The sequence below is a fragment of the Amphiura filiformis genome, chromosome 3 (assembly GCF_039555335.1).
Source record: "Amphiura filiformis chromosome 3, Afil_fr2py, whole genome shotgun sequence".
Taxonomy (NCBI): domain Eukaryota; kingdom Metazoa; phylum Echinodermata; class Ophiuroidea; order Amphilepidida; family Amphiuridae; genus Amphiura; species Amphiura filiformis.
In genome coordinates this window covers 75,960,204-75,973,276 of record NC_092630.1, presented here as the reverse complement: position 1 = coordinate 75,973,276, position 13,073 = coordinate 75,960,204, and the positions used below count along the sequence as shown (strand labels likewise).

Sequence of the window (13,073 nt, the reverse complement as noted above, 5' to 3'; positions counted from 1 at the left end):
TGAAATTCTGGCAGCCATGTTGGAATTATAGGTCCTAGGTTGTTGTAAATGACTCTATTGGATTCCTTGACCCTGAAGACATGGGTATAGCCATCGGAATCGTGCTGCTGGGTGCTTCTCTGACCGAGTTATGGTGATTTTAAGGGATTTTGGCGGCCATTTTGTAAAACGCCCTCTAGCGAGATTTCCCCACATTTTTCGATGGGTCAGACCCCTCATTTTATTCAGCGTCCTCAAATCTATATAAAAAAAACGCCTTCAAAACTTCTTGTACTCAAACTGAGAACGGGACTTCCATTCTGGACCCTACTATGTCCCTGTTTTTTACACCGTTTTGTGGTACCCATGGCTACTTTTGACTGATATTTTTACCTTTGAATATTTAGCATAATTAGCAATCTGAAATTCAGATCAGCTTGCTGCAATGTGTCCCATATATCCATTGGATTTTCTGTAAACTCTGGAGTAATATGGCCTCAAAATTGATCACTGATGTACCACTTTTGGCTTCTACATCTACCTTTAAAAGCATGCAAGTCATATTGATACCGATGCTACCAATAGAACGAGATTTACCCTTCATTTTGCATACCACTTTGTCCAATTTTTTTTCTCATTAATTTTCTTCACGAAATGAAAAAAAAAAAAAGGCAATGGGTGTAATACCCCGTAATATGCCGTATGATGTGACTCATGTAGAATATGGTTTCAGTAGTGGCTATTGCATCAAGATGATCGATATCCTGTGATCAGATCAGCAAATAGCAACACGAGAACGCAATAAAACAAACCGGGGAGGGGGGCTCAAATATTTTCTGGGAACACATGCTAGATCCGAGGTTCCTGGAGGTAACCCCTACCGAGAAAAATATAACCCTAGCGGGACCAGATTTCTATATAAAACATAGGCCTACCCCCGGGACCAGATTTCTGACTAGTTTTTACCGTATAAGACCAAGTGCACAAATACAAGTCTTATTGTACTAGAAATTACTTTTGAAAGTAACACTTTGTTCTATTTTTTTTATCAAAAATTCCAAAAAATACGATTCGTGGGCGTGGAATCAGAAAATGTGATTCCTTTGGAGACTATAGAAGAGATGAATTTCCGGGATAGAAGAGACTTATGGAATTTGTTATCCCCAGAGAGTCATTTTTGGATTTGACACCCCTATAGTGAGAGTTTCTCTCTCGCGTTAGTCTTGCAAAAACGGATCGAACATGGGAACCCAGCCAGATTCCAAGACCCCCCCCCGGAAATAAACACTGACGGAAATAAAACAAACAAGGTTTTTGTATGCAAATCATGATCCTCAACTCAAGGTTCCATTCACTTCATATTTATACTACTAATTATTATTAATATAGGCGTAGTTAGGGACGCACCATTAGATTCTCAGGGTTGGGGTAGGAAGTTTTTTAAAAAAAACCAACTTCACCCACTACATGAGCAAAAAAAAAACTTTCCCCACCAACACTAAAAAAAAAAAAAAAACCTTCCCCACCTAACTGTGTATAAATGCATGAAATTAAAAAAAAAACATGCCGCCTTCGGCGGCAAAAAAAAAAAAATTCGCTGCGAAAAAAAATTTCTTTCCCCGACCCCAACTTCCTATCCCCCCCCTGAGTATCAAATGGTGCGTCCCTTACGAGAAGCTTGCTGAAAGACTGATCGATATACAGATGCATGCTTGCATTGAAACCAGGACGAAAAGCGAGCCTTAATTAGAACGGTAATTAATACTTGTCGATAATTATTACTGATGAGATCAGTTCTCAAAACCCGTATCCCAATCGCATGCATTTACATTAGGGATGCACCATTAGATATCAAGAGGGGGGCTTGAAAAAAATTGTCACGCTATCTGAGCAGAAAAATTTTGTTTTAAAAAATTGCTCCACTTTATGCGGCCCATACCCTATACAAAATCTACCACTTTGTACTCTACACACGGTCATTTAATAGTGTACATTGGTAGATTTTATATATTGCCCAGTATAATCATAGACAGTAGAGAGTAGTTCTCTCTACTGTCTATGATATAACTGAACGTGTATGGGCCGCATTTATATAGACCGAAAAAATAATCGCTCCATGTACTAGAAAAAAAAATTGGTGTCAAGGGTGAAAAAATTGTCACAGTTAGCATGGTTAGTGAAGAAAAATTAACCTTATAGCTAATTGCAAACAGGCCAAATTGATGAATAATTTTGTTTTGTCTTTTCCCCTGATGATTATTATTTTGCCCTCTGACCAAAAAAGCTGGAAATGTTTTGCGTGCCACGCAAAATTTAGGTGCTACAAAACGTAAAAATGTGGACAAAATTTGTTTCACAAATCCAAAAACAAATTGTTGAAAATATAGAACTTTACGATTAAAATAAAAATTGTCTCACCGAGGAGTAAAAAATAAATTTGTCACAACCCAACAACCCAACCCCCTTGATAATAACGGTCCGTCCCTTAATAGATATAAGGTATAAACAGGCTATACAATTTATAATGATATTAAGGCGTGGGGTATGAACGTTTGGACAGTATTTATTTTGGGACATTAGAGCGCATCAGACATATCGAATTACATTCTGAATACGAAGAATGTCATTCTGACATCAAATAATTTTGATTTTTTGAAATTCGCAATTTAATACATTTTTTATGGCAAATCATTAAAAATTGATATTTAACAGTACTTGAAAAAAACTTTATAAATCTGATGATTTATACTTAAAGTCTATGTAGGTGGGATGAAAAGCCGACGATCAATTGAAAATTTTGACCTTTCGTATTGAAGATATGGATTTTTTTCCCCAAAACACCAAAAAAATATAGGTCTTTTTGGGAAATCTTCAATATCTTCAATATGAAAAGTCAAAATTTTCAATTGACCGTCGGCTTTTCCTCCTGCTACATACACTTTAAGAATATATCATTAGATTTATATAATTTACTTCGAGGACTGTTATATATCAAAAATTTGAAAAATATCAAATTTTTATTATTTGTCATAAAATTTGTATTATATTGTGATTTTCAAAAAATGAAAATTATTTGATATCAGAAAGACATGCTTCGTATTCAGAATGCAATTCGATAGGTCTGAGGTGCTCTCATGTCCTACAAAAAATACTGTCGAAATGCAATAAACGCTCATTTTAGATCCCTTAAGATTTTGCTTTCAGGAAACAGCCATGAACAAAACGAGATGTTTTAATATTTCGTGTGGCATGTTTAGTAAAGGTTGGCTCTGGAGGTTTGCAAATATTTTAGTTGTAGGTGGTGCAATAATTATCTGTACCCCGTGGTGAATTATATGGGGGGGTCAAGCAATTTTTGGCAGGTCGAAAGGGGGGCGAGGCAAGCGATTTTAGGCACAGATATTTTGGGCACCGTTTTTATAATACGCCCTAAAAAGGTGTAGGAAAACATATGAAGAACACGTTCAAATATGCAAAATTTCCTGCTCGCATTATAAGATAAGACAATTTAAGGTTTTAAATTCGGATTCCCCAAAATCTTAGTGTGTAAAAGGGGGGGGGAAGCGAATTTTGGCAGACCGCTTTGAAAATTCACCACCCCGGGGTACACATAATTATTGCACAGCCCCTTTTGGAAATGCTGAATTCGAATCTGTTGTCTGAAACGCACTGCAAGTTCTATTGTTCTATTGTGTCCGATTTGAGCGCTGACATATTGGAAAATGCTGCAATCAATATTCATGCAGACAGCCATAGCTGTGTCCCCGCCCGGTATTCACAAAGGAACAATTCGCGGTACGTAATCTATTTTTCTCTCCTTTCTATATATAACCTCCTTGGTTGTCTGTGTTACCAGGAAGTCGGTCCAAATGGTCCACTGGTCCAGCAAGATCAAAAGCCGAAAACACCTTTTCCCACACAAACACAATTAACACACTGTCACGAATCCAATTTCACGCATTCCTACACCTCAATGGCAGCCATAGCTGTGTCCCCGTAGGGTATATACCACCTAAAATATGAAATGATGCGTCATTGGCGGGGATTTTAAACTGCATATCATCACTCGTGTTACACGTAGACAATAGAAATGATGAAAGTTTACAACGCAATACAACATAACATCGATTTTTAAGCGGCTTTAATCCACCCAATTGGGCAGTCACAACACCAGTTTGGTGAGCCGGAGACCCAGTACATAAGTCACATAAATAGTACAGCAGTGAGCTTCCTAAATCAAAGATCTTATGGGGGGGGGGGTCGAAATATTTGTACGGGGATGTGCCACGCACGACTTTCGGATGCTGACTTTCTCTATACTAGCATATAAACATCTCAAAAAAAGTAACTAACCCCTTAAATAATGGTTATTATTAAAAAACAGGCTATTGTATTACAAATCTGTGAAATGCTTTTGAAGTAGAATTTATTTCTGTGCATTTTGACACCTCATTTGATACGATAGCCCAGAAAACAATAAAAGACCGGTCAATTTAATGTAGTGAGGTCCAGATTTGAAAGTTGCACTTTTCGCCAGCCCATACGCGGGCTGGTATCTATTTCTGAGATTGAGTTTGTATGCTCAAGAAATTAACTTTATTGGTATTGGTAAGAATTATTTTATTTTACTTTTTGAGGTGGAATGTTTTAAAATTATTGTTATTCGATTTGTAAGGAAAAGTAAGTATGTTTTGCCGTTTCAACGAATGAAAACGAGTGAGTATTACCAAAGTTATGTTTGAACTAATTATGACTTTAAAAGTTCTAGGTATAGGCCTAAAGGTAACAATAATAGTTATTATACAGCATCATATGGTCGGCAGAAGAAAATTACATCACCTATGATGTCATATCAGTGTCCTTGACCGGGGGTCCTTACTCCTTGACCACTGAACAGCGTGATATCATGTTGATAACAGTAGGTATGTCACAGTGGCTGCACAATAATTCTGCTACACTGTGCATGCAAGCATAACAGTGAATTGAAAAGGGCGCCCTTCAAATTTGGCCAATTTTAGAAAACATCCATGTCATTAAATGAATTTCTTCATATGCTTCATTTATCCAAATTGTTTAAATTTTTAATATATGGTGTGTGAAGCCTTTCCCAGGCTAACATCGGGTCCTTAAAATTAAAAATTGTTTTGTTTAAGAGTTACTGACTGTTTTTATGGATTTTTGAAGATCGCTCATAAATCAGTAAATATAGGCCTATTGAAGTAAATGAACTACCACCATTTAGCTGAAATACTAATCTTTCTTAGCATGTAAATTAATTCCGTCGACAACGAATGAAACACTTCCCTAAAACTAGTTGAAGCAAAACATTAATCAATGATATTTTTAGGGAGTAATTTTCCAAACCACAAAAGCACTAAGCCATTGTGTGTGTCCAAGGCCATACTATTTTTGTATACGCGGTACAGTAAAATGGCTATTGCTTTTACTGATTGTCCTCCCAAGTTAATCCAGATGACAAAATGTTAATTTAAAGTCTCATTGCAACTGAATTTTAATTTGTACTTTTCGGACTTGGCTTTGAGTAATGGTAACACATACCATGTTTACAGTAAAAATTAAAATTATATTCCAGACACCGTCAAAACTTTTTATTTTTTTGTATTGTTTTTAAATAATTAACTGCAGTTCATTTATTCAACATCATAACAGGATCATACTTAAAAAATTTATGATGAATGAACAGACGTTCATTAAATATTGAAAAAACCTAAAATTACTCATGCCTAATTTGCATAATAAAATCATAAATACATAATTAGCTGTAATTACCTAATTTGCATAATTAATTACTTTTTGTGTATTTTTTGTTATCAATTGAAAGAACTTTGCATACATATGTGTGCAAAAAAAACCGCACCTTTATATCAATGTACGGTTTTCTATTGGCATCAATTTTGCATATTAATTAGCTGAACTTAGGCATTTTTTGAGATTTAATTTGTCTGCAGATTGGCCGAAATTGCTAAAATAGTATATTTGGTTAATTTATTATAATTATTCAATGATAGATTTTTTAATTTTGTTTTCTGTACCGAAGTCAGGAAAGATAGGCATTTAACATGTGATATTTACATTAACGCTGCTTTTTCAAGCAAGCGTCCAAATATACCTTCAAAATCTCGAAATGTGCCAATTTTGTCATTACAGCCATTTGTGGCAGGATTTCATTCCATCTACGAGCATCTTTAAATTGACACTACGTCACAATGCATTGACCGATTTCAATTCTGTTTTTTGATTGTTGATGCTTTAAGGGCTGGGGTATGAACGTTTGGACAGTATTTATTTTGGGACATTAGAGCACATCAGACAGATCGAATTGCATTCTGAATACGAAGAATGTCATTCTGATATCAAATAATTTTGATTTTTTGAAATTCACAATTTAATACACATTTTTATGGCAAATCATTAAAATTGATATTTTTGATATTTAACAGTACTTGAAGTAAACTTTATAAATCTGATGATTGATACTTAAAGTGTATGTAGGTGGGATGAAAAGCCGACGATCAATTGAAAATTTTGACCTTTTTCGTATTGAAGATATGGATTTTTTCCCCAAAACACCAAAAAAATTTGGTCTTTTTGGGAAAAAATCCATATCTTCAATATGAAAGGTCAAAATTTTCAATTGACCGTCGGCTTTTCCTCCCTGCTACATACACTTTAAGAATATATCATTAGATTTATATAATTTACATCGAGGACTGTTATATATCAAAAATTTGAAAAATATCAAATTTTTATAATTTGTCATAAAATTTGTATCATATTGTGATTTTCAAAAATGAAAATTATTTGATATCAGAAAGACATGCTTCGTATTCAGAATGCAATTCGATAGGTCTGAGGTGCTCTCATGTCCCACAAAAATACTGTCGAAACGCAATAAACGCTCATTTTAGATCCCTTAATAAAGCTCAATAATGTAGGAACATTAAATAACGTGTTTCTGCTGCGATTATTTTTGAGGTGATATATTGATGTGAAAGTAGTTATCTATCATATCCTGTGTCGTTTTATGGATAAAAATGACTCAAAATGTTATTGATGAAATGGTTGCTATCATAAACATCAGTTTTGTCTTTTCAACGGGAAAAATCCGATGCAAAATAAAGTTTTTAGGGCCTAGCTATAATATGGGCATAATTTATGCATGTAGGCCTATAGTATTGAACAATAAATTGTCTTACTTTATTAATTTAATAACTTCTTTATTATAAATAAAATGACACAAAACTTATGTGAAGTCACTTTCTATCTTTTTTATTTGATTCATAAAATTACATTCAACAAAATGATTGAAGAGAAAACACACAAGGCACTAGGCAGACTGTTATAGAATGGAGTAGGTAAGATGCCATGTCCATAGCTTCGCAGGAGTTTCCGACTAGCAATCAACATGATCAGCACATTCAGAAAACACAGTTTAAGAGCGAAGATTGTAGTGAGTAATCAGTCCTTTATAAATGTGCTGGCCACTATCTATGATAATATAGTAGGCTTAAACTATACATTGCGAATTAATATAGTTATTTTAAAATAAAATGTACATGTAAGTTAACTCAAACAGGCAGTGTATTTGTGACGTGGTATATCGAAAGCAGTGAAATCGGACATTCCTTAGCGAAGATATTGAGTTCGTAAGTTCTGGTATTACAAAATTGGAAATTGAGATATCGTGGGTAAAAAGCTGAAAAGACAAAAAAAACAACAAAAAAAAACAACAAAAAAACCAGACCAGAACAATTTGGAGTAATGAATTAAAGAGTTGACATGAGATTATTGGAATTAATGTTTTCTGCTGTTTCAGTGTACATGTTCTCATCGTTGATGGTTTGGTGGACTGTCATGTAACATGGATGTAAGCGTGATCCTAAAATGCCTTTCACATTGACCAAAACTAATTACAAGACCTCTTCTACATTGAGGCTGGCTTTCCCTTTTAAAGGGAATTTTTTTACAACAATTAGTCCGGTATTTACGGGGTACGGGAAGTTAATGATGACCCCACAGGACTCTACCAAACCAACTTTTTTAGCTTCCTTTTATGGTCCTATAATACATTCAAGATGTTAACAAAAAATAATTCCCGGCACTCCGGCCATATTCAAGGTTAAAGGTCAACACAGTGATCAAATTTCAAAGTTGCTCAAATCTGGTTAACAAGTACACCAAATTATTCCTCTCATTGATGTAAGGTTTCAGAAAAGGTATAGTTTGACCTACCTGCGACCTACCGTTCTTGAGTTATAAGCAAAAGGTCAAATTTGGGGAAGGAGGTCACTTTTTCGGCAACACAGGAACCAAAAATTAAAAATGCTCAGATTTCAACGAAAATGGTCTCAAAATGCTCGTCATGTAAAAACAAGCCAAAGAAGGAATCGTTTGCACCGTCTAAAATGATTATTGCCTTGTTTGACTTGTTTTACATGACAAGTAATTTGAGACCAATTTCGTTGAAATCGGACCATTTTTAATTTTTGGCCCCTGCTTCATGTAGTACATTATGTAAGGGGTGGTCTACCAGGGTTTCTTGTTCCATGTTTTATCAGGTTGGCGACAGGTTCACACTTGCTCCTGAAGCAGTGCCTGCGAAGCGTGTTCTCCTTTCTCTGATCTTCTCAGAGAGTCTTGGAAGGTCTCCATGCAGCTCTTTATTGCTTATGTGCTGCTTCCAATGGATGTTGTACACTGCCCTATAAAGCATTCGGGTATAACAACCGTCCAGCTCTTTAGATATAGTTTGGGAGTTATGGTCATCCGTATGTTAACATAGACTCCACTGTTGCACTGAAGACCTGCAGTTCGAATTTCTTTGGTAGAGCAGACGCTGTTGCATGCTCTCCAAACTGCTCCCTTGCGTGTTTTGACACCATGTTTTGTGCTAGCCATCCATGCTCCGAGATATTAATTCTGAAGTCTTTCACCTCATCTAGCTTTGTGTCATTATTTGTGCTGAAGCAAATCGCATTTACAGTCTGTTATGAATAATGCCGACTGAACTATAGGCATCTGATGTAGTGTGGATTTATTAAAAACTGGATACACTGAATGAAGGACTTAAAGAAACGTGAGGAACTTTTTGATTGCCCATTTGGTCTTCGCCAGGGTTGCCAAATTAGCCCGCTCTCCTTCTCAATATTTATTAGTGAGCTTTCAACGTGTTCAAGCTTGCTTACTTGCTTATTTCGAGTGGTTTTCCCGAACCACAACAGCTTTCCATATCCTCCTGTCCTACATCGCCGTTCCCAGGTCAGATGCTTGCAGTCCAGTTTCTTGCTTGAGTACATCTACAGATGTTAGGGGTGGTCTACCAGTGTTTCTTGTTCCATGTTTGGGTACCCAGTTAATCAGGTTGGCGACAGATTCACACTTGCTCCTGAAGCAGTGCCCTGCGAAGCGTGTTCTCCTTTCGCTGATCTTCTCAGAGAGTCTTGGAAGGTCCCCATACATCTCTTTTTTGCTTATGTGCTGCTTCCAATGGATATTATACACTGCCCTAAGCATTCGGGTATAACAGCCGTCCAGCTCTTTAGATAGTTTGGGAGAGTTTGGGAGTTATGGACCAGGCTTCAAATCCGTATGTTAACATAGACTCCACTGTTGCACTGAAGACCTGAAGTTTGAATTTCTTTGGTAGAGCAGACTTCCAGATCTTTCTTAGGCTATTGTATGCTCTCCAAGCTGCTGCCTTGCGAGTTTCACCTCATCTAGCTTTGTGCCATTATTTGTGCTGAAGTAAATCGCATTTACAGCATATTATGAATAATACAGACTGAACTATAGGCATCTGATGTAGTGTGGATTTATTAAAAACTGGATACACTGAATGAAGGACTTAAAGAAACGTGAGGAACTTTTTGATTGCCCATTTGGTCTTCGCCAGGGCTGCCAAATTAGCCCGCTCTCCTCAATATTTATTAGCATGATTAGTGAGCTTTCAAGCTTGCTTACTTGCTTATTTCAGGTGGTTTTCCCGAAACACAACATCTTTCCATATCCTCCTGTCCTGTATCGCCGTTCCCAGGTCATATGCTTGCTTGAGTACATCTACATTATGTAAGGGGTACATGGTCTACCAGGGTTTTTGTTCCATCAGGTTGGCCGCCGTTGGCGATTCAGTGTATCCAGTTTGTGTTATGCCCCCTTGCCAACGTACTGGCTATTTTCATAGCCAATACAAATTGGCAAGGGCATATTCAATCGCCACAAACTGCCCACACGAAGTCTTTCAATTTCTTCATTATCTTAGATCTTTGAAGTAAAGTTAAGTGTGAAAATAATGTTTCTCCCACTAATAAATCCACACTTCATCAGATGCCTCTTCAGTCGGTATTATTCATAACAGACTGTAAATGCGATTTACCTCATTGTTTCTCACCATGCTCACACGGTTTACTAATCATCTAGCAAATGAAAAACAAAACAAACTGTTTCATGTAATGATTCAAAGAACTGTAAAGTTCTGTTTCTTGTATCATTTTGGGCTCAACTGTGACTCCAAACTTGATTAATCTGCAGTACTACATGTATACTATACCTTTTATACTACCCTCTTCATGTTTTTTATTTATTGAACCATGAAATTCACTTCCGATGCTCGTGATTTCCGGGTGTTTATCAGTTTAGTAACTTAAAGCTACTTGTGGTTCATGCGACATAATCACTGCATGATGATCAGAAGATGGTTACATAGAATTTATTTCACTCCATTCTGATTGCCTTTATTTGGTCAAATATAGCAGTATTAACACAAAATTGCTTTGGCAAAAGATCCGAGATCATGTATGACAAGTAACTAAATATTGAACATCTTAGTTGGCAATCATGGAGTGGAACACGGTGTTACTTTTCCGCATTTGGATCTCCATTTTGGTAAATCGGATCACAGGAAATTACCAAGCTTGTTCAGTTTGCCAATGTTGGCAATATTATCTCACTTGCAAAGTTTCTCAACTTGATCCAATGTTATTGTTCAACTTTACCGCCATACCTACTCACATCACTGATATCACTATAGAATCTGACTACTACCAAAGCTCTGGCGTAACTTCAGAAGCATTTGTCATTCCACCTTACGCGTTCGCGAGTTTAGAGAACATCATTGCTGTCAACTTGCAATCAACTTATGTCGCAAATCTACATCGGAAATCATTTGCTGGCTTGGATTTAGTCTACTTCTCTGTGACTGATTCGCATTTTCAAGAATTGTCATTTGACGCTCTGCAAGAGGTTGTCACTACTTTAGAAAGAATTTCAATATACCGACTGGATACTGAAAAGGTTAGCCAGACTCTTAGTCTTCGCTCTTTTCCCAAATTACAATATCTTTCTATTGCCCTAATGACATCACCTTGAATAGAACTGCACGTATACAATTTGCCGAATTTACATACTCTGGAAATCAGGGATGTTCCGCAATTGATTCATATCCCCGAAGGATCATTGCAAGAACTTCCAAAACTGACTACATTGGATCTCTCCTTGAATTCTCTGCAAGAAATGCCATCTGACATCAGTCAGCTATTATTATTAGAAGAGTTGCATTTGGGCCACAATATGATCTCAGACATCGCCGATTTCAAGTTGCTTTCTAGATTATCCTCGTTGCAAACACTGCGTCTTTACGGTAATGACATAACCACTGTATCTGAAGAAGCAGTGGAGAATCTAAAGCATCTTGCCAACCTTAGCACTTTTTACATGGGAGATAATCCTTATAATTGTACATGTGATGTGAAGGCTTTTGCCACTTGGTTGAAAGATACATATGTTGAAGTAGGGCTTCAATGGCATTTTCCAAAGAATGGAATACCATACAAATCTTCAGACTTTGATGGTAATGAACCTGCTTACAAATGTGCATCTCCACCTACACTTTTTGATGTATCTTTGCTTGTGGTTTCTCAGATGAATTGCCCTTCTCCGGAAATCCCAACAACCATGACAACCGAGAACTCTTCCAGTTCGGATGATAACGACAATGGTGGGAATGTGTTTTCCTGGAGTCCAATAACTATAGGTTTAATGACATCTTTCATGTTTGTTGCTATGATTCTAGTATTTACTGGTGTCGTATATAGTGTGAAAGCATACCGCAAAAAAAGAAGACACGTTGGCATCTTTCCTCACATAGACAACAATGATAATCCCATGGTCAACAACGTAGTTGCTCACCAATTCAAGTACGACGCATATATATGTCACCACGACAATCTAGTGAACTTGGTTGTGTATAACTTTATGACAAGGTTAGAACAGGAACCGAATAATCTGCAGCTATGCCTCTCTTTTCGCGACTTTATCATCGGAGCAGATAAGCTAGACAACATCACCGATGCATTTGAAACGTGTCGAAGTACCATTTTCCTCATAGACGAAAACTTCGTCAATAGCAATCAATGTATGCTAGAATTGAAGATCTGCTGTTCTTATTTGCTGGATGATAATCGTCCTGCAGATACCAAACAAAACGGGATTATAATGATTGTGTTGGATGCAATTCCAAGAGATCGTATGCCTACCACCTTGCGCGTTTTGATGAATAAGATAACATACTTAGAATGGAATAGACTAGATGATGAGAAATGTTGGCGCCAACTTGAAGCGTCACTGCGAAGGATAAAGGTAGAATAAAATAAGACCCGTGATTTGAATTATCCTTTCTCCAGTACCTCACAGTTCTGACTGAGAGGTCCACTGGGCCGCAAAATCTATGGCCCGGGTTTGGAAGTGATGGGGATTTGCGGACCAGTTCGAGCTCAGAGGTCTTTTGCAAGAGATTGACACCAAATCAAGGGGTCAATAGGTAAGAAGGCCCCAAAAAGGGGTCTTTGCGTGAGACTGTGGATTTTGTGGGTCAAAATATAAAAGTTGACAATTTTTTGATACAAGAATAGGGCCTAATCAATGTTAAATGGTTAATAGCTGCCAAACCCAAAATGACCAACATCTGACATGATTATAAACAGGATGACATCAACATTTAAGAGCTCAGCCACCCAATTTTGCACAGTATTTTTGTCGGGACTGAGAGCACATCAGACACACCAAATTGCATTCTGAAT

General features: G+C 36.9%; 1 protein-coding gene across 1 annotated transcript; it reads left to right on the top strand.

Moving 5' to 3' along the window:
• Positions 1 to 10,686: 10,686 nt before the first annotated feature.
• LOC140149132 (toll-like receptor 6) lies at positions 10,687 to 12,866 on the top strand. The gene has a single exon (XM_072171314.1). The coding sequence runs from the start codon at positions 11,509 to 11,511 to the stop codon at positions 12,640 to 12,642; it is 1,134 nt and encodes a 377-aa protein (XP_072027415.1). The 5' UTR covers positions 10,687 to 11,508; the 3' UTR covers positions 12,643 to 12,866.
• The last annotated feature ends 207 nt before the right edge of the window (positions 12,867 to 13,073 follow it).